Here is a 25833-nt window from a genome sequence, read left to right as displayed (position 1 = left end):
CATTTGTTTTTCTTAAACACTATGCTAAATGATTAATATTTTTTTTAATAAAAAATTTCGATTATTTTCTGTCGACCGACCAATCGATTAAGCGACTAATTATTGACCACAGCATCCACTCTAACCCCGCCCCTCCCGGGACGCGCACAGAGACCCGGGGAGGAGGAGCAGGAGATCCACGGCACACACAACTCTCAGTCGGTCGAGGAGCAGCAGTATAGTCGGTGCCGTGGCGTGCAGCTCTTCACCGGACCCGGTATGCACTATCCGCGGAGGGGACAGTGAGCCGAGCGACCGTGAAAGATGCAGGCGGAGGACATGGAGGTAGGCTATGTTACCTATCATTAATAACATTGACGGTAACGGCGGCAGACAGAGACCGACAGGGAAAGATGTGTTCAATGAGGAGAAGGAGTCGAAGTAACGTTAAATCAGAGAGGCTTCTCTGTGTACAGTCGGTCACTACAGCACCTATAGGAACGACCCGAGGGGTGTGTGTTTCTGTGTGTGTGTGTGTGTGTGTGTGTGTGTGTGTGTGTGTGTGTGTGTGTGTGTGTGTGTGTGTGTGTGTGTGTGTGTGTGTGTGTGTGTGTGTGTGTGTGTGTGTGTGTGTGTGTGTGTGTGTGTGTGTGTGTTTGTTGTTCAGCTCAATGTCCTTTTCCATGCAGTGACAGAGAGAGCCTGCCTGCCTTGGCTGGAAGCATGCAGGCAGGCAGACACCGAGGTGTTATTTTGGCCACCGGCTCCTATAAATAACCCCAGCAGTAATCCTACAGTGATTCTCAACGTGGAAAATGCAGATGGTGAAATGTGGCTGCTGCATGCTGTAGGACCACATCACCACAACGAACAATAACCACAATATACCATATTCCTATAGGGACTTGTGGTATAGTGGTAGAATAGATCTATGACCTAATGATGGTATGCTATCAGCATAATATTCATATTGGGACTTATAGTTTTGCTGTGCCATTTGGATTTGGATATCCCTAAATCTGCTATAAGATCACACCTTACTTATTATTTGCTTCTTGGATCTTTTAATTCCAGGTTGAGCTATTGAGCATGATTGTTCATATTTTGATTTATGATGTATATGATGATAATTCATAAGGAAATATTGCCACAGATCTAATTGAAGAGGCTTGGGGAAACATTCTCACGACCCCACGATTCCCACAATCCAATTGCTTTCATGTTGAGATGAAGGGGCTGTTTTGATCAGGTGTATTGGGCTGTGCCTAGTGAAATACTGTATGGGCCACCGCTATGTTCTACTGTCTTAAGTATGAAGTCAACATGCCTCAGTTTGATAACAGCTCTTCCACTGGCATGAAGTCATTCACTCCCTCATGAAATAATGAGAAGATGCATTTTCATTCCCAGTGTTTGACCAAGATACATCCAGGCTGGTGGACAAATCTAGGCTGCAGTCTGGGACAAGACCCAGTCAATACTATCCTGTGTGTGTGTGTGTTTTGTATGAACACATTCAATGGTTTTGAGGGAATTAGAGCATATTCCCCTGGTTTCTAGGGTGCTGAGGTTGTACTTTGAATGATGGGCATGGTCTAAAGCAGTGTTTCCCAAAGACTGGGTCAGGAGCAGGCAGCCACAGGAGATCTTTTTGTTGTGAATTGGGTCGTGATGAAACAAAGTTTGTGAACCACTGCTCTAAAGCCCTTTAACACCAAAGCCATGTGTCTGCCGTTCCTTTCCCCTCCAACCAGTCGCTATACTCAATCTGTTTGAATGAGTTTAGCTTTAGCCTAGAATTCACACAAAAGCACCAGTCTGTCAGTGAACGTGTAAACAAAAACCACGAGAGATCATCACTACAGCTTTTCTCTTTTTGGGAGGTGGGCGTTCACTGTGTGTCATGCATTTGTATTGGTAGAGTGGTCATCTGCTGTGTATGTGGCATATGCTGGCAGGAGTGAGGGGGTGGTCCGCCCGCCTTGACACTGTGCCCGGTGTTTGTACACACTGATGTGGCACAGAGTGTGCGAGCTATCCGGGGCTCTGCCAGTTTGGAAAGGAAGACACGCTTTTTTATTGTCAGTCGGAGGGGAGGGGGGGGGGGGGGGACGAGGGAACACCTGAGGGATAGATTTGGATGAGAAAATAAAGATTGGAGGACAGAAGGACCGAGATGGAGCAAGCAGGGAGGCAAGGCTGTGCTGCCATAGGTACTTATACAGGCAAGGAGGCTGTGCTGTGCTGCCGTCGATGCCTACAGAGATTTAGAGCAGGAGAGACGTCACATGCTTTGCCTGTCACACCTCTCACACGTTCACATGCCACCTCCGTTCTCTGGGGATGGTATGGGCTCTCCACCAGGCCGCTTGTTTTCTAACAAATTGAAGCATCAAACGTTGAGCAAAATAGAAAGGGCTTGTGCGGTGTGCAGGCAGCAGTGCATGAGCGTTATGGTACTGTGTGCAGCTGTAGCATCTACCCTACAGCTATAATATAATATATAATATAATATATACATATTATGGTCCAGTTGACTTCATGTTCTAGCTGTAGGTCAACTGGACCATAATATGGCTGGTCTGGGTAGTTTAGAAATAAAAGCACTCGCGGAGATCCGGGTTCAATTCCTGGCAGCGGTACTTCCGGCTTGGTCAGACGTTCCTACAGACACAATTGGCCGTGTCTGCGGGTGGAAAGCCAGTGGGCTATGAGATGAGTCCTGGTGGCTGCACTAGCGCCTCCTCTGGTCGCTCGGGGTGCCTATTCAGGGGGGAGGGGAACTGGGGGGAATAGCGTGATCCTCCCACGCACTACGTCCTGCCGGTGAAACACCTCGCTGTCAGGTGAAAAAGAAGCAGCTGCCGACTGCATGTGTTGGAGGAAGCATGTGCTAGTCTCAAGTCTACAACTCTGCCCAGATCATCAGAGGGGGTGGAGCAAAGACCGGGACAGCAGGACGAATTGGCCAAGTACAATTGGGGAGAAAATGGGAGGAGGGGGGGGGGGCGGGACTTGACCAGTATATGTCTCAGGTAGTTGTGGTTCCTTATCGGCAGGTGGCGCACAGCGTAGAGCCGGGCAGATGCCGTGTTCAGAATGGTTCACTCATTCACTATTTCCCCATGTAGTGTTTATCATAGTGAACTATAGGGAACGATCAAATGAGTTTCGGACACTACCTCACTCTTGGTAAACACAACCGCATTGCATTGTGGTAGATGGGAGACAATGTAGAGTACATTCACTGTTCACTAGACATTGCAGTGCATTGTGGGTATTTTATAGTGGACTATAGGACGAATCAGCGTGACGTCACTTGCCACCCAGAAATGCGGAACCCCGCGGCAGTTAATAGTATGAGTTGTGCCAAACAAACGTTAATATCCCAAGAACAATACGTCACATCGCTTATATTTTGACATTCTGAGTGAGAGCAGAATTAGCTCAAGAGTTTTATGCATAATATATGCATGTCGTGTTAAAATTGTGTGTGTGAGTCAGACACTCAAGCCTCGCGCCACTTGGGCTCCATAGGGTTCCATTGCCGTTGCCACCCAGTGATTGTTTACCAAAATGCTGCTCGGCTGATCCCTCGTATATAGTGAATCAAATTAACAGTTGAGAATTCGGACACTAGTTAAAAATGGCGAACACACTATATAGTCCACCACTATTTCTGTAATAGATCCTTCCAATCATGGAAGTTGGAAACCCTCATTAGTGTTTTGCTGGCACCTGTGTTTACCCTGCTTTTTCCACACAAAATGGCCCCCATGAAAAGGGTCTATCCACCTTATTTTTGAATGCCCCGCTGTAAAATAATTATGGGTGCAAGGTCCGGTCTAGAATGTGACTGATTGTGGCAGCTGGCGCATTTCCTCAAAACTCTGATGCTGGAAAAAACGTTGCTTGTCACAACACTTGTTTGACGACTAATTTGAGGGAATGTCATAATGTTATCTATCACATCCGCTATTTCTGTTGCTCTTTGAAAAACTTGGGATATTTATCAGCAAGATTTTTGGCCAAGCTGGATGTGATTTGCTCTGTTCACGGTTCGCCTGCCTGCAGCTTTGAAACATGGTTTACAGACGGGCTATGTTGTGTCTGTGTCAACAACGTAATGGTGGGAGGGGGCTGGGAGGATTACACCGGAAGAAGCACCCATATTTCACATATCATGGCAGCTAGAAATAAGGTGGATAGGGAACAGTTTCGAATAGGGCTAGACGGATACTGTATAGACGGGTTTCTTGTATACAAACATTAGTGGGTGCATGCGCGCGCAGGGACAGAGGATGACGAGAAACGCATCGAGCTGATCGCCCATTGGTTCAACACAGGTGCATCACAAATCCACAGTAAAGTGTAGAAACTTCAATTTTATATCTATTCCAAGCTGTCACTCTACATTTTCTCGCCTGACTGCGCTCGGCTGCTCTCGTCTGCTTTCCAGGCGAGGCAGCAGTCAACTCAAACGAGTGTGTGGAGCATACATGTCTAATGTGTGGAGAGGCTTTCTACCCCGGCGATGCGCGCACATCTATGTGATGACGTTGCACAGAAACCCGTCTATAGTGTGCCGCTGTTATCTAGCTGCTTATAGATGGTTTTCACCAGAGCGCAACCCCACAGCACTTCCTTTTTCTCAGCATTCGGCAAACTGCAGAAATATTCACTCGACATCGTTACTTTTGTTTTCGCCGCTCAGCTGTATAGACGGTTTGCATGGAATGGTCAGTCCTGCACTTGAATGTTTTTTTTTCTTTTATGTCCATAGCAAACACTGCAACAGGAAGTGAGCTGAAGTTCAATTTGAATGTTTTTGTTGTCAAGTTAAAACCGTCTATTGAAAAGCTACCCTACTGCTGACTTTGACTGATATTGATTTGACACCAAAGACAAAACGTTTGGACATTTTATTCCTAGTTTGTTTTCAGGCATTTGTCTTGAGTAAATCAAGTGAGCCGCGATTAACTCATTTCCCGCCATTAACTCACCTTGTGAAATATTACAGCATGTCTAAAGGTGTACAGGAATGACCATGATTGTCTAACAAAACCAGGAAGCAGAGAAAAGCAACAAACTCCCATCAGAAAATGGCCATAGCACAGCTCCATGGCACTGCTCAAAGCGTGGTCCGGCAGCTTTTATCGATACGGGCTCGGACTCCATTACAGCGGGAAGGGGTTCGGGATGTGAAGGATTTTCTTTTCACCACGCTGCAGGCGCTGACAACACATCCACAAGTCACTTGTCCTCAGGAATTAGTCATCCAGCTCCTCCTAAACTCTTGACACTGTGTACATTTCAGCCGGTAGATTGCTTCTGACTTCCATACACAGTCAACCAGTCTTGGCCCATAAGATCTATACCAAAAACTAAGCGATTATGCATTTTCACATGTATTTTCAACAGCTGTAGCTTAGACCTCTGTAATTGGCATGGGACTAGCAACCCCACTTGCTACAGAAACCACAATCACAGTCTTCCTCTGTATATGAAGAAGACTGCCCGGAGCCCATTGCCGTTGTGTGGTTGCGGTCCGCTCCACTTAGATCTTACAGTAGATCTCGACTACGGGTACCGAAGATTACATTTTGTCTTCTCACAATCTTTATTGGGTCGCGATGGTTTGTCGTTTTTAAAAAGTGGGTCCCCAGGAAAAGAAAGTTTTGGAACCACTGATGTAGTGGAAAGAGCAGAAGTGGAGCGAGAAAAGGAAATCCCTGGAGAGCTGGACACCTGCAAAAACAAAACAAAAAAACTCTTCTTTGATTGACTCCAGTGGCTCTGAACGCCTCTCAGAGCTTGTTGTGGTCTTTGTGACTGATAGACTTGTGATAGAGAGGGCGGCAGCACATGGTCAGGCTCCCTCCATCCAGACTCAGACCTCGAGGTAAAGCTGTTGAATCATCTGTGCTCCCAAGAGGATCTAATTTCCTGACAACACAAGTGAAGTGATGAGATCAAATCAAATTAGTTTGGCTCGGTGCCGTAAACAATCCAGAGTAGAAACTCCCAGCAGACCTATTTTCCACTATTACAATGGGTATTTTATACAGTAGGTGATAGTTACATGACAGCACAGTTAGATAGCTCACTAAGAAAAACACATACTTAAGTAAGGGGAGTAGAGGCAGCATTAGACAGATCAAAAATTCAGTACCATCTCAGCAAGAACCAGAGTGTTTTTCATTAGCATAAAATGAAACTTTAATAATCCCTGGGGGGAATTCTGGAAAATTCACTTCCCCTGCCCAAAAGATACAGGAATTAAAACCAGTAATCTTCCTGTCACCAACTGAATTATTTAACCATGAGATCCCCCCCCACCCAATCCCAGACAGAGATCACGCTTGGGTTTCACTGACAAAACTCTCAATGTTGTGATACAATCCTACAGTTCTAGGCTTATCCTGCTGCTTAGTCTTGGTAGCAGTGGTGTGACCATGCATGCTGTGTTGGGCAAGTTACTGAAAATTAGTAATTTGTTAAAGTTACAGTTACTAGTTCTCTCAAAAAGTAATTTAATTACTTTAAAGTTACTAGTTTCTTCAAAGTAATTAGTTACTATGGAAAGTAACTTTTAAATTTTTTGCTTCGATAAAACCAGGATTAGTCAGCAGCATGATAATGGCATTCTGAGAAACATTCAACAAATTCGACAAATAAATTTGTACATTAGATTTCTCCAGAGCGCCTGAAAAGTGTTAAAGCAGCTACGAGCAACTTTTTCGATTGTTATTAAACAGTATAATTACAATATTGATGCATCACATCTTACCTATAATAGAAGCTGAGACCAAAGCCGTGTGTATCTGAGATTGCTCCCTTAGGTGATTATTAGTCTGTGTCTGTCTAAACTCGCGTCAACAGGGGGCTCTCTCTCTCTCTCTCCTTATCGCCGGCCCGGCTACCCAGAAGTGAAACGCGGAAGTGAAACCCGGAAGTGAAACGCAGCTGCCTGCCTCGCCGTTTGCGCTGCCTAGCAACATAACATAAACAATGTGAACGCCACGCATACTCTCGCGAACATCTTTCGTTATATTCTAACAAGTTTTTTGGAAGTTATTTTGTGGTTATGGCCGAAGTGCCTGCTGCAAACCGTTTCATTTCACTTCCTGATCTTCCCTGGCCACAGACAGCCTACACTGGCCGATTCACTCGGGGCTCAAGCGAGACTACTCTGCGTTGGTCTCGTCGACTATTAGAGGTAAGATGTGATGCATTGATATTAAATTTATACTGTTTAATAACAATCGAAAAAGTTGCTCGTAGCTGCTTTAACTCCTACCGTACAAAAAGGTCACTAGCAGTACTCCACCATTTTCTCTGACAAATAAAAAGCAGGAAAAGTGAGGTCCCTGTCCCCTTTTGTTCTACATAACATAAGAGCACTCTTTTTAGCATTGAATTTCACATCAAATTTGACCCCATAAACAGTACATAATCAGCAGCTGTTGTAACCCAGCACTGCTAGGGGAATTTTCACCCCAGATCGTCTGCATACATAAGATGGTTTACCAAGTTGTTACCAATCATACAACCAGTCCGACAGCCTCTTAGCTTAGCTGGTCAGATAGATCATCCATGTACAAATTAAAGAGGGCTGAGTAGCCCCCCTTGCCGAACTCCATTACCAATGCCACAGGGGATAGAAACTCTCTATTGCCCTATTTCACCTGCATGAGTCTGTTTTGGCAGACCAGTATGCCAGGATGTGTGCTATGCTGCCAGGCACACATCTTTGACTTAATTTTGACAGCAGCTTTTGATGAGTGACTCCATCAAAAGCCTTGGAGGCATCAGTAAAACCAATTAAAACAGGGGAGTTCTATACATTTCAACTACTTCCTTCAAGGCATGGATACATAAATCAATGATCAATGAGATGCTTAGCCTTGAAGCCAAACTGGTAGCCTATTCTTTGGTAAGAATGAAAGAACTTGAACAATCTAATACAATCCTTTCCAGTACCTTGGATAACACACTGGCTAGTGCAAGTGGCCTATAATTATCCAAGCTCCCAACCTTAGTAACAGAGCAACAGACAACATAGAGTCCGGCAACAGACCGTGGGTCATCAGGCCAGTAAAGCAAATGACAAGAAGAGCTGCAGCCTTAGGGCTTGCTAACTTAAAAGGCTCTACAGTGATATGATCTCTAAGCCTTGCTTTATATTATCAGCAAGCTGTATTATAGCTTGATAGACCTCCTTAGTTGTAATTGACACTGTATCACTATTGACAATGTTGCTCACATTATAGGGATCACTGTTAACACAACTACAAAAGAGCAGAGTAATGTTGCCTCCACAACTCAGGTATATTATTATCAGCACCGGAAACCCTCTCTATGGTGCATGATGGTAACAATGTATTGCTCGTGTTCAGAGCTTTCACCTCCTTCCAGAAGCCAGTGACATTGTTACCAAGCAGCTTCTCAGCCATATAGTCAGCTCTCATAACTTGTTCATGTTTGCAGACATAGTGAAGCGCATATCTATACCTAGCTTTGGTGAGCTTTTTGTAGTCCAGCTCAGGCCGCTGTCTGGGCCTACCAGCCAGAACCCAGGTCCTGTAAGCCTCCTTAGCTTCTGCATGATGGACAGCTACATACTTAGTTATTCCACCCTGGCTTGATGTTATGTGCCTTATTAGAGTAAGTGAGGAATGGTCTACTGGCCTCATACACAGCTCCCACAGTACTATCATACATAGCACAGAGGTCCTTACATTACAGTTGACATCAGAGCACATAATAGCATCTATGGGTAAATAACATACATCACTCAAGAGGACATCAGTTCTCCCCATGGTATGCCATGACATCATTGTGAGCTTAGCCCAATCTATTTTAGCATTGCAAAACAAGCATTGCAGGCACCATTAACCTCACCAGACATCTCAGGAAGACTATCAATATCCAGAGAGATCACAAAAGGAACATGGTCAGACATTGACACCTCATACACCTGCATGGGACGGGATACTTGAACATTTGCTTATTGGGGAGGCTTATAGCCTACTCAAGGTCATTAGCCTCTGGGGCTTATAGCCTACTCAAGGTCATTAGCCTCTGGGGCTTTTGCTGCAGCGTGTGGCACAATTTTGCCATGCAGGGAGGCGGTGTCTCTCCCCAGACTAGGTCTGAGGATCAGAAACCGGATAATCCTCTGAAGGTGTCTGCTATTTTCATGTCCTAAAGTAACTAGTACTGTAACTAGCCCAGTTACTATTTTAGTAACTGTAATTGAGTTATTACATTTGAAAAAGTAATTTGTTAGATTACTAGTTACTGCAAAAAGTAATTAAGTTACAAGTAACTAGTTACTCCTAACACTGGCTGTAAATCAGGGGTGGCCAAACCTTTTTGGTTGTGGGCCACATACAGAAAAATATAAGGAGTCGCGGGCCGAACAATATTAAGTGTAACAGTTTTCAACCAGTTACACTGACAAAGGGTTAGGGTTATGTGCAAAATAAAGGGCTGGGTAAAAAATAAGAAGAGGAGAAAAGGTTAAGAAAGCGACAAGTCCTCCACAACTCACAGTGATACAGTTAAGGCCCAAGTGTCAATGTGTCAATCTATAGGCTTTGTGGCAACTCTGATTCAATCCAAGACACATAAAACAGTTTTAAACGCCGAAGCGTTGTTTTATTCACCAAAATGAAAACTCTTCCCTTATCGGGGTATGTCCATGAAATATATATAACTAAAGTAGGCTGGGTTAGCCTGGGGCCAGTGAGGGGGTTTGCTCCCCACCACGTAGCCCGGGCTCCGTTCCTCGTTTAAGTGCTCCCGTAACGTGCCTGTGGACGAGAGGAGAGAGGGTCTGTCAGGCAACATCATTTTATGACACGAGAATGTTTAGGGAGAGGAGTGGAAATCTGACTTACCGCCCGACAGCAAGGAGCGCTTCCACCTGGAGGAAAACCGGCCACACAGTGAGCTTCAGAGCGGCGTCTGTTTTTCTAGGGCCACTGATTGGGGATCTGTTCCAGCCGGGCGCTCTGTTCCTAACAGCGCCCGGCTGCTAGCGGTCCCACTGATTCAGGACATAATTGGGGAAGTACCTATCAGTGATGACGCGTCCCAGACAGCGTTTCTGTTGGGATCCCCCTGCTCTGACGTCACTGTGGTGGCTGGCTGTCCTCCTGCTCTCACCTGTCAGGGGGTAGGCTGACGAGACTCCACACATCCTCCCCCTAAGCTCGCTGCCAGTGCGGGGAGCTTCACTTTCCCCTGCTTCATCTCGGCGTGACATGGCGTCTGCGTGTGGTATCTCTCTTCCTGGTTTGTGTTCCACTTTGAACTTATAGTTCTGAAGTTCCAAGAACCACCGCGTTACCCGCTCATTTTTATCCTTGTTCGTCGCCATCCATTTTAGGGGGGCGTGGTCCGTGATGAGGGTGAATACCCTGCCCCATAGGTAGTAGCGTAGGTAGTGAATGGCCCACTTCACCGCCAGGCATTCCTTCTCTACGGTTGAGTAGTTTCTCTCATGTTTAAGCAATTTTCTACTTATAAAGGTAACGGGGTGTTCATCCCCATCTATTACCTGCGCCAGCACTGCTCCTATTCCTGTTCCTGAGGCGTCTGTGTGTAGGATGAATGGCTTAGCGAAGTCTGGGGCTATCAGCACCGGCTCTCGGCAGAGCGCCTCCTTTAGGGCACAGAATGCGGCGTTTGTTTCCTCCGTCCATTTGACATGGTGGGGCAGCTTCTGGCGCGTTAAGTCATACAACGGGGCTGCTATGGTGGCAAAATTTTTTACAAATTTTAAATAATATGCAATCAGGCCCAGGAAGGATTTTACTTGTTTTTTCGTCCTGGGCTGGGGCCAATTTTGTATCCTCTCCACTTTGGTTATTTGGGGTTTTACGCACCCCCGGCCTATGGTGTATCCCAGGTAGTTTGTCTCTGTCCATGCCAATTTACATTTCTTGGCGTTGGCGGTGAGTCCGGCTCGGCGGAGGGCTCCCAGCACCGCTTCCAGCTGTGTCATGTGCTGCTCCCAGCTGCTGCTGTGTATGACGATATCGTCTAGATATGCCGCCGCATAAGCGCGATGGGGCCGGAGGACTCTGTCCATCAGTCGCTGAAATGTGGCCGGGGCGCCGTGTACTCCAAAGGGGAGGACGCGGTATTGAAATAGGCCGTCGGGGGTCGCGAATGCGGTTTTGGCTCTCGCCCGTCTGGTTAGGGGTACCTGCCAATAGCCTTTGGTGAGGTCCAGGGTGCTCACGAATCGAGCGGGCCCCAGCCGCTCGATTAATTCATCTACCCTTGGCATCGGGTATGCGTCAAAAGTGGATATTTCATTCAGTTTTCTAAAATCATTGCAAAACCGAAGCGTCCCGTCTGGCTTCGGCACAATGACAATGGGGCTGGACCAGGGGCTGTGGGACTCTTCTATTACGCCCAACTCGAGCATTTTCTTCACTTCGCCCCGGATGGCTTCTCTCCGGGCCTCGGGGATGCGGTAGGGCCGCTGTCGCACCACTTTTCCCGGCGTCGTCTCAATGTCGTGTTGGATAGCGTGTGTCCGTCCTGGCAGCTCGGAGAAAACATCATGACTCCTTCCTAGGAGTTCCTTGAGATCTTGTAGTTGCTCTGGCCCCAGGTCCTGTCCGATGTCCACGGGGATCGTCTGCGGTGGCCTGGGTTGTGCGAGGGTGAGGAGGGCTAGGGGGCCGGGTCTCTCGGCGTCGTGCCATGGCTTCAGAATGTTTATGTGGTATATCTGGTGGCCTTTCCTCCTCCCCGGCTGACAGACCCGGTAATTCACTGGCCCGACCTTCTCGGTTACTTCAAATGGTCCCTGCCATTTTGCCAGGAATTTGCAGTCATGGCTGGGCACCAGCACCAGGACCTTCTCTCCTACCTGGAACTGCCGGGGTTTGGCTCCCCTGTTATAGGTGCGCGCCTGGGCTGCCTGGGCTTCCTCCATGTGACTCCGTACCAGTGGCCAGACCTTTTTGGCTCTCTCCTGGAGCCGCTCCACATGTTCGATAACATTCCGGAGGGGGGAGGGCTGGCTTTCCCAGGCCTCCTTGGCCAGGTCGAGTAGGCCACGGGGGTTTCGGCCGTAGAGGAGTTCGAACGGTGAGTATCCGGTGGAGGCCTGTGGCACCTCCCGTATGGCGAACAGCACGTATGGGAGGAGTTGGTCCCAATCTTTTCCGTCCACGTCAATCAGCTTTTTTAGCATCTTTTTCAGGGTTTGGTTGAATCTCTCGACAAGTCCATCGGTCTGGGGGTGATAAACAGAAGTTCTGATACGGGTGATTTTCAGCCATTTGTATAACGCCGTCATTACTCTGGACATAAAACAGGACCCTTGGTCTGTGAGTACCTGCTCCGCTATTCCCACTCTGCTAAATAGCAGGAACAGTTCTCGAGCGACATTTTTGGCATTAGCGGTGCGTAAAGGTATTGCCTCAGGGTAACGAGTAGCATAATCCACTATTACCAGTATGTATCGGTGTCCTCGGCTGGACTTCGGGAGAGGCCCCACGATATCCATGGCCAGCCTGGAGAACGGGACCTCGATGATTGGCAGTGGAATCAGTGGGTTCCGGTACATTGGCCGGGGTGCCGTTTTCTGGCACTCGCCACAACAACGACAGAACAGTTCAATGGCTTTCTTTATGCCGGGCCAATAGAATCTGCGTAGCACTCTATCATACGTTTTTTGGACCCCTAAGTGGGCCCCCAGTTGGTGAGTGTGGGCCAAATACAACACTCTGGATACGTATGTTTTTGGTACTAACAATTGTTCTATTAAATCCCCCCCCGGAGTTTTGGCGACTCGATACAACAACCCATGTTTAACAATAAACTGTGGAAAGTTTTGTCTCACCCCGGAACAGTGCTGGCCATCGATGCCAGCGACGGCGCGGCGGCCGGCTTCCAAATTTGGATCGGCCCACTGGGCCGAGGCAAACTCTCCGCGGCCCGGAGGTCCAGGGTCGTCCGGGAGCGGAAACTCCGCGAAAGGGTCCTCGTCGAGAGGAGGCGTGTCCGACTCGGCTGGCCGGGTTGGACCGTCTTCCGCGGCTGATGTTTCGGACTGCGGTCCGTCTGATCCCGGCCGGAAGACTGGGCAGGCCAGGCGCGGCCGGGCCATCCTTTTTCCCCTCGGTTTCTCTCGTCGGGGCTTCTCCGGCCGACGACCGTGACTCCAGTACCGGCTGAATAGGGGGCAGTCGGTGCCTATCAGGAGCGGGACCGGGAGGTTGGGCACCACGCCGGCGGCTACTTTTACGTCGCCTTTCGGGGTCTGGACCCGTATATAACTGACCGGATAGCTCTTCACGTCCCCGTGGACGCACGTCACCGGCATTGTCTCTGTAGTGAGGACCTCCACGAGGTCAGCCCGCACGAGCGTCACCACACTACCGGAGTCTAGGAGGGCGTGGGTGTCGATGCGGCCCACCCGGACCGGCAGTGTCGCCTGCTGGCGAGGGGCTCCTCCGGTGTGGAGGGAGGGCCGTGGTTCGTCTCCGGCGGCGGAAGGCATCGACCCATCCCGGTCGGGGCAGGACCAGGAGAGGTGGTCCTCTTGTCCGCAGACATAGCACCTCCTCAGCTGCCGACTCACTCGGTCGGCCTGGGCACGAGGGTCCCTCTGGGTCGGGGGCTGTAGCGGCGGTGGCCGGCGTCGGCTGTCTCGGCTGGGTCTGTCGGCTATGGCGGGCTTTCGGAGGGGCTCGTTCTGCGTGTGGCGCATCATGTCGGCGCTGACTTGGTGGTTCTCTAGCAAGGCCACCAATGCGTTCAGCGATGAGGGGCTCACCTGGGCAGCATATTTTCGGGCGTCGGGCGGCAAGGAGCGGATACATCTGTCTATTACGAGGCGTTCTATCCACGGGGGCTCCCCGGTGGAGGTGAGCCAACTCTGGGTGAGCCTCAGCAAATCGGCGACTTGGGAGCGGGGCGGTTGGTCCGGGGTGTACCTCCAGCCATGGTACCTTTGTGCGCGAGCAGGAAGGCTGTAGCCGTAACTGGCGAGGATGGCGGTGCGCAGCTTCACAAAGTCGCGGGCCTCTCCCATGGACATGTCCCGGCAAACCCTCTGTGCCTGGCCCGTGAGGAAGGGCGCGATGATGCCTCCCCAGTGGGCTGCGGGCCATCCCTCTCGCACCGCCGTTCTTTCGAAGAGCTCCATGTATGCCTCGATATCATCGTCGGGGGTCTGCTTAGTGAGGACATCTCCTGGAGCCCGGGAAGTCGAGCCGTCTTTCTCTATTTTTTTTATCAGTTCGTGTACTGCCTGCTGTAGGTCAGTTTGGCTTTGGATTAGGGCCACCAGAGCCTGTGCTTGCTCCATGGTGCGTGCGGTTGGCGTTGAATCAGAGTGCCTGCATTCTCCACCACTTGTGGCAACTCTGATTCAATCCAAGACACATAAAACAGTTTTAAACGCCGAAGCGTTGTTTTATTCACCAAAATGAAAACTCTTCCCTTATCGGGGTATGTCCATGAAATATATATAACTAAAGTAGGCTGGGTTAGCCTGGGGCCAGTGAGGGGGTTTGCTCCCCACCACGTAGCCCGGGCTCCGTTCCTCGTTTAAGTGCTCCCGTAACGTGCCTGTGGACGAGAGGAGAGAGGGTCTGTCAGGCAACATCATTTTATGACACGAGAATGTTTAGGGAGAGGAGTGGAAATCTGACTTACCGCCCGACAGCAAGGAGCGCTTCCACCTGGAGGAAAACCGGCCACACAGTGAGCTTCAGAGCGGCGTCTGTTTTTCTAGGGCCACTGATTGGGGATCTGTTCCAGCCGGGCGCTCTGTTCCTAACAGCGCCCGGCTGCTAGCGGTCCCACTGATTCAGGACATAATTGGGGAAGTACCTATCAGTGATGACGCGTCCCAGACAGCGTTTCTGTTGGGATCCCCCTGCTCTGACGTCACTGTGGTGGCTGGCTGTCCTCCTGCTCTCACCTGTCAGGGGGTAGGCTGACGAGACTCCACAGCTATTACAGTTAAAACAGTCAGAACATGCAGAAATGGTCCACTATTGGTGGACCCCGGTCCGTCCCAGGGCCTTTCTGTGTGGAGTTTGCATGTTCTCCCCGTGTCCGTGTGGGTTTTCTCCAGGTGCTCCGGTTTCCTCCCACCATCAAAGAAAGACATGTATGTTAGGGTTAATACTCCTGTCAGTGCCCCTGGCCAAGGTACTGGCAAAAAGAACTGGAGTTGGTCCCCAGGCGCTGCACAGTGGCTGCCCACTGCTCCTAGTTCTAGGAAGGTTCCTAGTAGAGGATGGGTCAAATGCAGAGGATGAATTTCCCCCAAGGGGATAAATAAAGGATAACTTAACTTAACTTAACTTAACTTAATGTGCCCTAAGAAGTTAAGACAGATCATTTAACCAAAGATCAGTATGGTCATTGTATCTATATCCAATGTAGTGTACTAAAAAAATAGGGGAGCTCACCTGGTAGGGCACGTAGCACAAAGGCTAGTCCTTCACGCGGCCTTTCCTGTCTGGCTACTCACTGTCCTGTCATAAATAAATAAAAAGTTATCAAAATTCATGGTGGGTCACTTAAACACAGGCAACGGGCTGCAGTTGGCCCACGGGCCATAGTTTGGGGCCGAAAACCTTAGGCTCGCCGCACGCAGCTCGGCTGCTGCGTGGCCTCGCCTGCTCTGTTGGCCTGCCCTATTGGCCTGCACATTGCCTATGACATCACTGATAATGTCACAATGCCTATGACATCACCAGTGCTTATGACATAATCAGTGATGTCATGAGTTGATTTTGGTCCATAATGATGTCACTGATGACATCACTGATGATGTCATAGACATTGTGACATCATCATTGGGACATGGAAGGCAACCAATCAGAGGCAGAGAGTGGATCACTACCGTAAATATCCTAAATAACAGGTTGCAAAACTACAAATGGCATAGTGCTCTTATGTCCTGATTTTGGATGGAATAACATTACAGATCCGTTGAAGATTTCAATTTTGATGTGCGAGTCACTAATTTGGTGTCGCACACTGATTGACAAGCACATTTGAAAATGGCACTTCATATCAAAAAGCTTGCCAACCCCTGATCTATACCAATCACAAAGGAGATGTAGATAAGCAAATGAGCTAGAGAAATATTTTTAAGCTTTGAGGCAACTGAGATGTGGATTTCTTGTTCCCTTTTTTGTTTTTTTTACTGAGATGTGGATTTTTTTTCTTTTTTTCTGAATTTCCCCCCAATTGTACTTGGCCAATTTCTCCCTGATGCCCCGGTCGCTGCACCCTCTCTGCCGATCTGTAGAGAGCTGTAGACTAGCACCATGCTTCCTCCGACACATGCGCAGTTGCCAGCCGCTTATTTACACCTGACGGGGAGCTTCAACGGCAGGACGTAGCATGTGGGAAGATCACACTATTCCCACCAGTTTCCTTCCACCCCGAACAGAGGAGGCGCTAGTGCATCGACCGGCTTCCCACGCGCAGGACACAGCCAATGGTGCCTGTGTGGACGCCCGACCAAGCCGGCGGTAACACGGGGGCACACATCTGCGAGCTGCGACCCTTGTGTTATAGGCAGGGAATCTACCGCTACACTACCCAAAGACGCCCTAATATTTTGCACATTCAGTGTAGTGTCCATCAAAAGCCGTGTGTCCTGCCTCAGTGCTGAACAACTGTTATGGCGACCGGCTCTGGATAAGAGTGCCCCGCTATGTCTGAAAATGTAAATGACTCAAGGCTGCTTGGAGATAATGCTATCCAGCAGCCAATCAGAAACTCCAAGAGCAAACAAACAGGCTATGGAAAAACTGTGAAAGAGCCTCAAGTACGTGTGTGTGTGTGTGTGTGTGTGTGTGTGTGTGTGTGTGTGTGTGTGTGTGTGTGTGTGTGTGTGTGTGTGTGTGTGTGTGTCTGTGTGTCTGTGCGCGCGCGCGCGTGTGTGTGTGTGTGTGTGTGTGTGTGTGTGTGTGTGTGTGTGTGTGCGGTACATTCGTGTGTGACTAGCCTATGTTTGAAAATCTGTTCATGTGTGGGTGTTGTTGTGGAAGCCAAGAAGTCTGTGATCAACCGGGTGTGTGTTTTCTGTCACGCTCATTCCTCTGGTTTCAGTGTTGTGTTGTGTTTTTGTTTTATTCCCAGAGCTCCATGGAGTCTCCCAACCTGGAGTTTGAGTATGGGGACACGGACAGCCTGACCGCCGAGCTTTCAGGTAAGACTAACCAACCTCTGAAACTCACAACTACCCCAGACTTGTGCTTTTTTTTTTTACTGATTTTGCAGTCTAAATAAATAAATAACCCCTGATCCCTGGTGGTGACTGCAGCAAAATGCTCTCATGCAGTAGTTTCTCCATTCACTGTGCTTACCGTTGGCTTCTCAGCATCATATACTGTACCTGCCAACATCATCAGGCTGTGATAAAGAGGCAAATACAGGTCTGTCGAAACTCTGTCAGTGTGGAGATCCGTTGTTCTGTCGATTTCTGCTGTGTTGTCAAAAAAATGCTTGCGCTACCGGCTACGCTATCACAATGTGCTACGTTATCTGTAAAGGGGACACTCGTGGGTAGTGGGTACCCATAGGACCCATTTCTCATTCAGATATGAGGTGAGCGGTCAAGGGACACCTTTGAAAACAGTTTTTCCCTCACCAAAATGTAGCCTAAGGTTGAAATGTTATTTAGCCGCCTTCCCGGCACGCTAGCATAACATGGTTAGTACCAATGGATGCCTTCGGTCTTCTAGTTTCATATGATACCAGAAACCTCACGCTGGTTTTAAAACTGAGTCCGCTACAGCCATTTGATTTGTATCACTATGTAATCAGGAGATTAATCGGACAAATTACCCATCGGGAGCACAGCGGCAGAAAGGGTTAAAAATAGGGGGACTCCCGCGAAAATCGTGAGTGTTGGCTGGTGTGGAATCAGAATGGCTTGTATCCTCCTTGAGGATTGACCGGTACTGTAGGTGCAGGACAAGTGTAACAGGACCTCACATGCAGTGCAGACAGGACACGCTGTATGACAGTAGACTAAACTTTAAACACACTATAAATATACATTCATGCAGAGCTGAAGAACCGCCCCAGCGTTGCAGCATAAGTAAATGTCATGTAATATGTAAAGTACAGCTAGGTTGATGAATGCCAAAAGATGCATGAGAGACAGATGTGCAAAATACAGCTAAGACTATTGTCTTATATCAGTGTTCAGTGTTTCCTTTAAATTTTCTTCTAAGTGAGGTGCTAGGAAGTACAAAGCCAAAGACTTTGATGTAAGAGGGGGAAAAAAGAGATTTCACCTCAAAACCAGCGTTACCAAGTCAGAAAATTACTGCTAGGAAATATGACTCAGACTCAGAATATGTTTAAGACTAAGTCAACGTTACCGCTTTGTGAAAAATATGTAACAAAAACACAACTGATAGCTCAATTAAAGTTTGAGAAGATAAGCTGCTGGAACAGAAATTGCTTTGTTTGACTGGAATTACAATGACTGGAAATAAAAATCTGTTACCGGTTGTCCTTGTGTACCTTGTGTAATTCCCCATTCGACACCACCAACTTTTCTTAGAGCCTGCAGATACGCTCAATAACGGCATTGATTTCAAGTCAAGACGATTGTCCTCACCAGCGTACGGCAAGCAGCGGCTCGTTTGCCAAGACTGTCGGTCACATCGGCTCACACACACAAACACACACACACACACACACGCACGGATGTACACACACACACACACACACACACACACACACACACACACACACAAACACGCACACACGGACGTATACACACACACACACACACGCACGGACGTACACACACACACACACGCACGCACGCACGCACGGACGTACACACACACACACACACACACACACACACACACACACACACACACACACACACACACACACACACACACACACACACACACATAAACCCAGACTAGGAGGAGATGGTGAGGGATCATGTGGCCATTATGGATGGGTATAATTTCGTATTTTCGCAATAGTGGTGCTAAAACAATACTTGTAAAACGGTACCTAAACGCAGGGTTGGGAAGGTTACTTAAAAAATGTAATCTGATACAATTACTAATTAGGCTACCTGTTAAAAAATGTAATTAGTAACGTAATCCAAATATCACCATATTAAAGTAATGTAACCGATTACTTTCTGTTACCTTTGGATTACCTTTGAACACATTTCCTGCATTTGACTACTGGAGTCCGCTGGCATGCTCCTCAGGAGGACAAAAAAAAATCCTGTGTTGGTTACAGCAGGCTTTCAGCCAATCTATCCTCTTTCTGTTTCTCAGTGATAATAATACAAAGAGAAAAATAACACAGTGTCAGCTGGTGCAACTGGCTGTGGGCTATTATTTCACAAACTGAGCGTGGGGCAAGTGTTGTAATGTGTGTGCATCCTTCTTTATTTTAAAATGTATTTTAAAATTGTAATCCTGCTAGTAATCCCAAATTTAGCTAAATGTAATCTTGATTACATATTTTTTTCTGTAACTAAGGGATTACAGTTGCAGTATTTTTGTAATCTGTATACATAATCCCGTTACTGTACATGTAATTCGTTACTCCCCAAGCCTGCCTAAACGGTGCCTGTACCCATACTTTTTAGCATTTATAGCGGATTTAAAGCTTTTTTTTTAAAAGAGGATTTCAAGCAGCGCGGCCCGCTCCAAATGATAACGTTAGTGAAGGTGCTGTGAGGAACCAATTTGGGACCACCGGAGGTCGGATAATTTGAGTTCGGGCATGGCACCGAAATGAGGCACGTAAATCTGCAAAAAATTAGCATTTGGGTCCAGTAAGAACTCTTATGAGATTCGGTACCCATCCCTAGTGGCACTGGCCATGTGACGAATCCCGAAACAGATGCAATCGACAGTAGAGGCTGATGAAACCGGAAGTGAAAGAACCACATCGGCTAGTTTGTACTGTAAAACATTATATTCAGAAACACCAAGCAGTAACTGTGAAACGAAGAAATGATAATAAATGTAATTCAAAATAAATGTGGACAGTGTGTTGTTGCATTCACAGCTAGAATTTTTTGTTAAAGAGTTAAAGTTAACATGTCTGACTTTGTAGGGCAGAGTGCAGAGGAGAGCCACAGTTTAGCTGGTCTTGGTGTTTCTGATTGCAAAAATTATAATTAAATAAAATCCTCCCTCCTTAGTCTATTCTATTCTATTCTATTCTAACACTCCTCTCTCTGTCAATTCTCCACCTCTGTCAATTGTTTGTTTTAACTTGTGCATACTGTACCTTTATTGCGTGAGTACATTGAGAGCAACGTCATAACCCAGAGTCACATTCCTTATAAATACTTGGTCAATAAAGCTGGTTCTGATTCTGTCCCCAGAGCTCTACAGTTACACAGAGGAACCAGAGTTTGCACTCAACAGAGACTACTTTGAAGAGGACTTCAGGAGCCATGGTACTGTGTGTGTGTGTGTGTGTGTGTGTGTGTGTGTGTGTGTGTGTGTGTGTGTGTGTGTGTGTGTGTGTGTGTGTGTGTGTGTGTGTGTGTGTGTGTGTGTGTGTGTGTGTGTGTGTGTGTGTGTGTGCGCGCGTGCGTGCGTGCGTGTGTGTGCGCGCGCGCTTGCGTGCGGCGTACATGCGTGTGTGTGCGCGCATGTTTGCATATCCTTTAATGTGTTTCGATGTGTTTCCAGGAGAGATACATGTAGAAAGAGAGAGAGACAGACATACTGTATAGACACACACCGTACTGATTACCTGAAGGATCCCAGGTCTGTCGTTGCCCTCTCTGTCATTAGCTCACAGGGAGAAGTAGAGAAAAGTGAGCTGTCAGCAATGATCTCCAATATGTGTCTGAGAGAGAGAAAATGGGGATAGAAATACTCTCTCTCTCTCACACACACACACACACACACACACACACACACACACACACACACACGTACACGTACACATGTACACACACTTTGCCAATGCCCTGCAGCCTGTGGTTTGTGGTGCCATATCAAACAAACAGAAGTCTACTGCAGACAGACTATCGCCTGCTGTATCGGCTCTGCTCTGTCACCATTGTTGTCATTTATCACATGGATCTCGACACTTCCTGCAGTATTTTGACTGGCAAGTTTAGTGTTAGCAGTGTTAAATTATAGATAGCTGGTGAAATGGAAGGTTAACTAAACAAAGTCTGCTTTTTAGACGCATTCTTAGACAACATTTTTGGAAATGTTTAATTTTTTCAGCACAGCAGGACATACATTAAAATGGAGAGACAAAGACACAGTGTGTAAATAGATTAAGCAACATTTTTGATCTAAATGAAGCTTACTGTTATTTATTAGCGCATACTGAAAAGGAATATAAAGCACAAAAGGGAGCAATTATAACAGATCTTGTTGTAATGTCTTTATTATATAAATGATGATTATTCTATAAAAAGAGCAAAGTACCCTTTTAAATTGTGCAAAACTGGAAAAAGGTGTCAGAAAGCAAACCAACTGACTTCCATATTATTATTATTTTTGTTCTGCTAGAATGGAATTGACCATATGAAGCTTTTGTACTGCGGAGCCTTTTTGTCTGTTGATGTTGACTCAACTCACTTTTCTCAACTTGAAAAGCAATTTGTTTAAGTCTGTTCAACTGGACAAGCTCTCCAGTGAGCTGTTTGTTTAAGTCTGTTAAATTGGACAAGCTCTCCAGTGAGCTGTGTGGTGACCAGGCACAGCCAGGATCAGCAAAGCACTTTCCTGCTGCTCAAAGAACAAATATCCAAACAAATACAGATGAGTGCCCATCCTAACCAAGTCATTCATGTTCATTAAACCACAAAGCAGCTTTACCACAGGTCAGTATGGCCTTCTGACAAGAAAGTCCGTTAAATGCCTTTTTCTTGTGACACTTTGAATATCTTCTATCTATATATACATTTGGCAATGTGGGCTCTGTTCTCTGTTTCAATTTTGTGCCGGCCACAGTTATCCCACTTTACATGCGATCGAGCTGAAACTTTCAGGGGGTGTAAACTGTAAAGAGCACCCGTGCGGGTGACCTGACAGAGCCTGATTTTTTAATTCGGTGATTGCCCTAATTACCTAATGATGTGATGTTATCAGTGATGTCTGATGTTGTCATCAGTGATGTCATCAATTAGGGTTGCACCGATCCACATTTTTTCACTTCTGATCCGATTCCGATACCTGAATTTGGATATCTGCCGATACCGATATTATGCTGATACCAATATTTTTCTTGAATATACAGTATAGGCAAAGATTTTTTTTTAAATATACCTTGCAAAAAGCAGACAAAATTAAGAAAATATACAAGGCAAAGAAGGATACTATTATACATGGGCAAATTACGGCCAGCCAATGTGCGGCCCACGCTGGAATTGCAAAAAAAAAAAAAAAAAAGTCCCCCCCCACTCCCGATTCCGATCCGATCCGTTCATTAGTGCCAATATCGGCACTCGATACCGATATTGGATCGGCCCCATCCCTATCATCAATGATGTCATACCATCACTGATGATGTCATCAGTAATGTCATACAGTACATAGGCATTGTGACATCATTGTGATGTCACTGATGATGTCATCGGTGACACACACACACACACACACACACACACAGAGGGGAGAGAGACTGAGGGAGAGAGAGAGGGAGACATTGCGCGCGCGCCAATAGGGCAGACGAGGCCACGCAGCAGCCGAGCTGCGGGCGAGGCTGCTAGTAATTGAAAATCATCATTTGGTGTCAATATTCACCATTCTCTAACTGGTTTCCAGTCACTATAAATCACAGTTTTCAGCACTATTCGAAATTTACATGGCGATTAATATGATGCAAATTAGAATATTCCTGAATTTGCATGGCAATTCATAGGGGCTGGATAGCAGGCTGATCATTCTGCACGTCAACCATCGCAACAAGGGGGGGCGTAAAAAGAAGTCATCACTTTGTTTACTGGGGGAGAAGCGCATGGTCTAACCTGCCAGAGAGGGCTTGGCGCAGTGAGATGAGGTGAGAAACCCTGCAGCGATCCAGTTGCTGCAGCACACTCATGCAGTGGACAAAAGAGCAGCTTTCTGTTTGGACTAGAAGAAGACAGGACAGAGCGTGCGGCCGGGGAGGTTACTCCTCTTGATCTGTCGTCTCCTCTCTGAGCTGAGGAGTAATGGATAGCAGGATTAGATGAGAGCTTCTCTAGCTGCTGTTTTACTGAGATAGAGCACAGAGCTGTCGCTTTGCATCACAGCCTGTGTGTGTGTGTGTGTGTGTGTGTGTGTGTGTGTGTGTGTGTGTGTGTGTGAGTGTGTGTGTGTGTGTGTGTGTGTGCGTGTGCGTGTGTGTGTGTCTGTTTTAGCACGTTCGTTACTCCTCATCAATTACCAATCAGTCACCCCCCACCACACACACTTGACCCCCACCCCTCTGTATGTCCCCATCCACCCAAGTAAGTCACTGTGATGATGACGACATGTCTAATTTAAGCTCCTCACCGTAAAAAACAACCGCGAAACAGTGAGGAAACAAGGGGCTTTCTTTGGGTTCTTTTCTTTTCTTTCTGATCGGAGTAGACAGATTGTGTTGGTGTGTATTAAGATTCATGTGAGCTCCACTGCCTGTTTAACTGGGACTGTAAATTAATGTAAATTCCCTGCACATTTAATGCCTATTTAACTTAGCCTGTAAATTTCATGTACATTCAATGTAAACTCTTATTTAACTCCGACTGTAAATTCATGTAAATCCACTGCCTATTTAACGGCTATTTAACTCTCTGTAAATCTCATGTAAATTCAACGTAAATTCATATTTATTATCCACAGAACACTTCACCACTCATGTACATATTGTATATATTTACTCGATTTGATTGCACTTGCAACTTTGTGATTGTCTTTAGTTATTTTCCTACTTCTTATCTCTGTATATTGATGTGACCGCTACGCTGCATACAGACACTAAGACAAATTCCTCGTATGTAACTTGCATACTGTGGCAATAAAAGTGATTCTGATTCTGATCATGGTGACGCTGTGCTGTCCAATTACTGTCTGCTCAACTAAAAGACCAATCTAAGAATAGAAGGCTTAGCAAAGAAATGGGCTTGAATCATGGCTACACACACAAGGCCCACATCACAATTACTGTGGCACAGTGCATTCTAGGAATTCTACATGCTCCAGGATTCATTTGCGGCTAAGTTTAGATAAGGAATTGATGATCAGTTAGTGTTACTGCTCTGAATGCTTAACCACTTTACTGGTTTGGCCCTAATCTTATATTCTTTTCACTCCAGTGTATATTTCCCCATCTATTACCAGTGAGATTCTTCTGTTCCATCCTCTTCTCTTTGGTCATTTTCCTCTCCTTTTTTCTACTTAGCTCACATGAGACAGAGGGAGGGAGGGCAGAAGAGATGAGAGCTAGAGAAGAAGGGAGGGAGCGCTTAAGCGAAAAACACGGAGAGAAAGATAAAATGCAGGTGTATCAGCACTTCCTCACCCACTTAGGTCGGTGTATCAGGATGCAAAAATGTAAGCATACATTTACATAAATGACAAAAAACAACAACAGTATTGCCTTTTTCTTATCTTGTTATGTAAGACCCCATTTACAATTTTTTTTTATGTGACCTGTATCCAGATAAGTTATCTGGATAATGGTCACCAGGTGTAATTGGGGTGAAAGAGATCTGGCCGATCTGGACACAATGTGAGCCAGACTACCTCTAGATGTGGTCAGGAAGTTCTGATCACATCCTGATCACGATGCATTTAGACCTTGCATTAGCATGCATTTTTCCTCATCCAGATAACATCCAGATAACTTCTGGATACAGGTCACATAAAAAAAAAACAGGCTATCCTCTATTGTGATTATATCGTCACATCAATGAAATGCATCATACAAAATAAAATTTAGTTTATGAGGTGTAATGGTAGTAAAATTCCCAAATGACAACAACTTACATACAGTACAAACTGTATGTAAGAATGTGAGTTCTCAAAGTCAGCCCGAACCCGACGGCTACTGTCGGGACCGCTCAGTCCGACGGGTTTAGGTCGGCACGGGCTGAGATATTATCTTAATTGGCCGGGTCGGGCCGAGCACGGGCTGAAAAAAAACAACTATTTAGGACTATAATTTGCTATTAACACACAGAGCGCAGAGACTGCTGCACGGTGCTCATGTTTGAGTCAAATAAAAATAAATTCTCTTCTTAATAATGTATGTTAAATGTAGTTAACCCTAACCCTTCATTTTTATTAATCTTTATTATCTCTTGTTTGCTGAGTTGTTGTGCTGCACCGCAGTCCGCAGCCTATGGGAGGAATTGTGCCTGGCCCTGGACTGGAGGCTGCTGCGGGGAATGAGAAGGGGAAAAATGACGAATACTGGCAGGAAAAAACCCAGATAGGAATTCTCGAATGAATGATTGGGCTCAAATTGGTCGGATTTAATGTATATAAATTACTAGAAACGAATTACAAAAGCTGATAACGAAAATGTGTGCTGGTAGAACGAAAATTCCACTTGAAAGAGAGCGACATCACTCAGCACGGCTCTCAGTACACTGCGTAATTACACACGCAGCAGCGGAGATGCAGGAGAGAGAGCCCGAAAAGGAATAAGCATACCGTCCATAACAACATAGCATGGAAGCGGAAAAACATTAATTGCACACTTTTTTATAATGTCCTAAGTCTAATAGCTGCTTTTTTTGTGTGGTCGGGCTGAGTCGGTCATGGGCTGAGTGTTCTATGTGACAATGGCGGGCAAGTTGAGCTCGGTCCGCGTCTCAAGCGGGTTGGGTTGGGTCGGGTTAGATTTTTG

The 25833-nt window shown here is 46.6% G+C and overlaps 1 protein-coding gene across 1 annotated transcript in view; it reads left to right on the top strand.

Annotated features, from left to right (window-relative positions):
• Positions 1-303: 303 nt before the first annotated feature.
• strip2 (striatin interacting protein 2) overlaps positions 304-25833 on the top strand; it is a gene marked incomplete at both ends in the record, with an annotated part of 78144 nt that continues 52614 nt past the window's right edge. The window contains 5 exon segments of the mRNA XM_083655491.1: positions 304-336; positions 338-413; positions 416-420; positions 17122-17191; positions 20369-20443. Coding sequence (XP_083511617.1) covers positions 304-336; positions 338-413; positions 416-420; positions 17122-17191; positions 20369-20443 — 259 coding nt within the window.

Source organism: Poromitra crassiceps, assembly GCF_964638095.1.
Source record: "Poromitra crassiceps genome assembly, chromosome: 2".
Classification (NCBI taxonomy): domain Eukaryota; kingdom Metazoa; phylum Chordata; class Actinopteri; order Beryciformes; family Melamphaidae; genus Poromitra; species Poromitra crassiceps.
The sequence above is the reverse complement of the archived record's forward strand: the minus strand, read 5'-3'. Positions and strand labels throughout refer to the sequence as shown.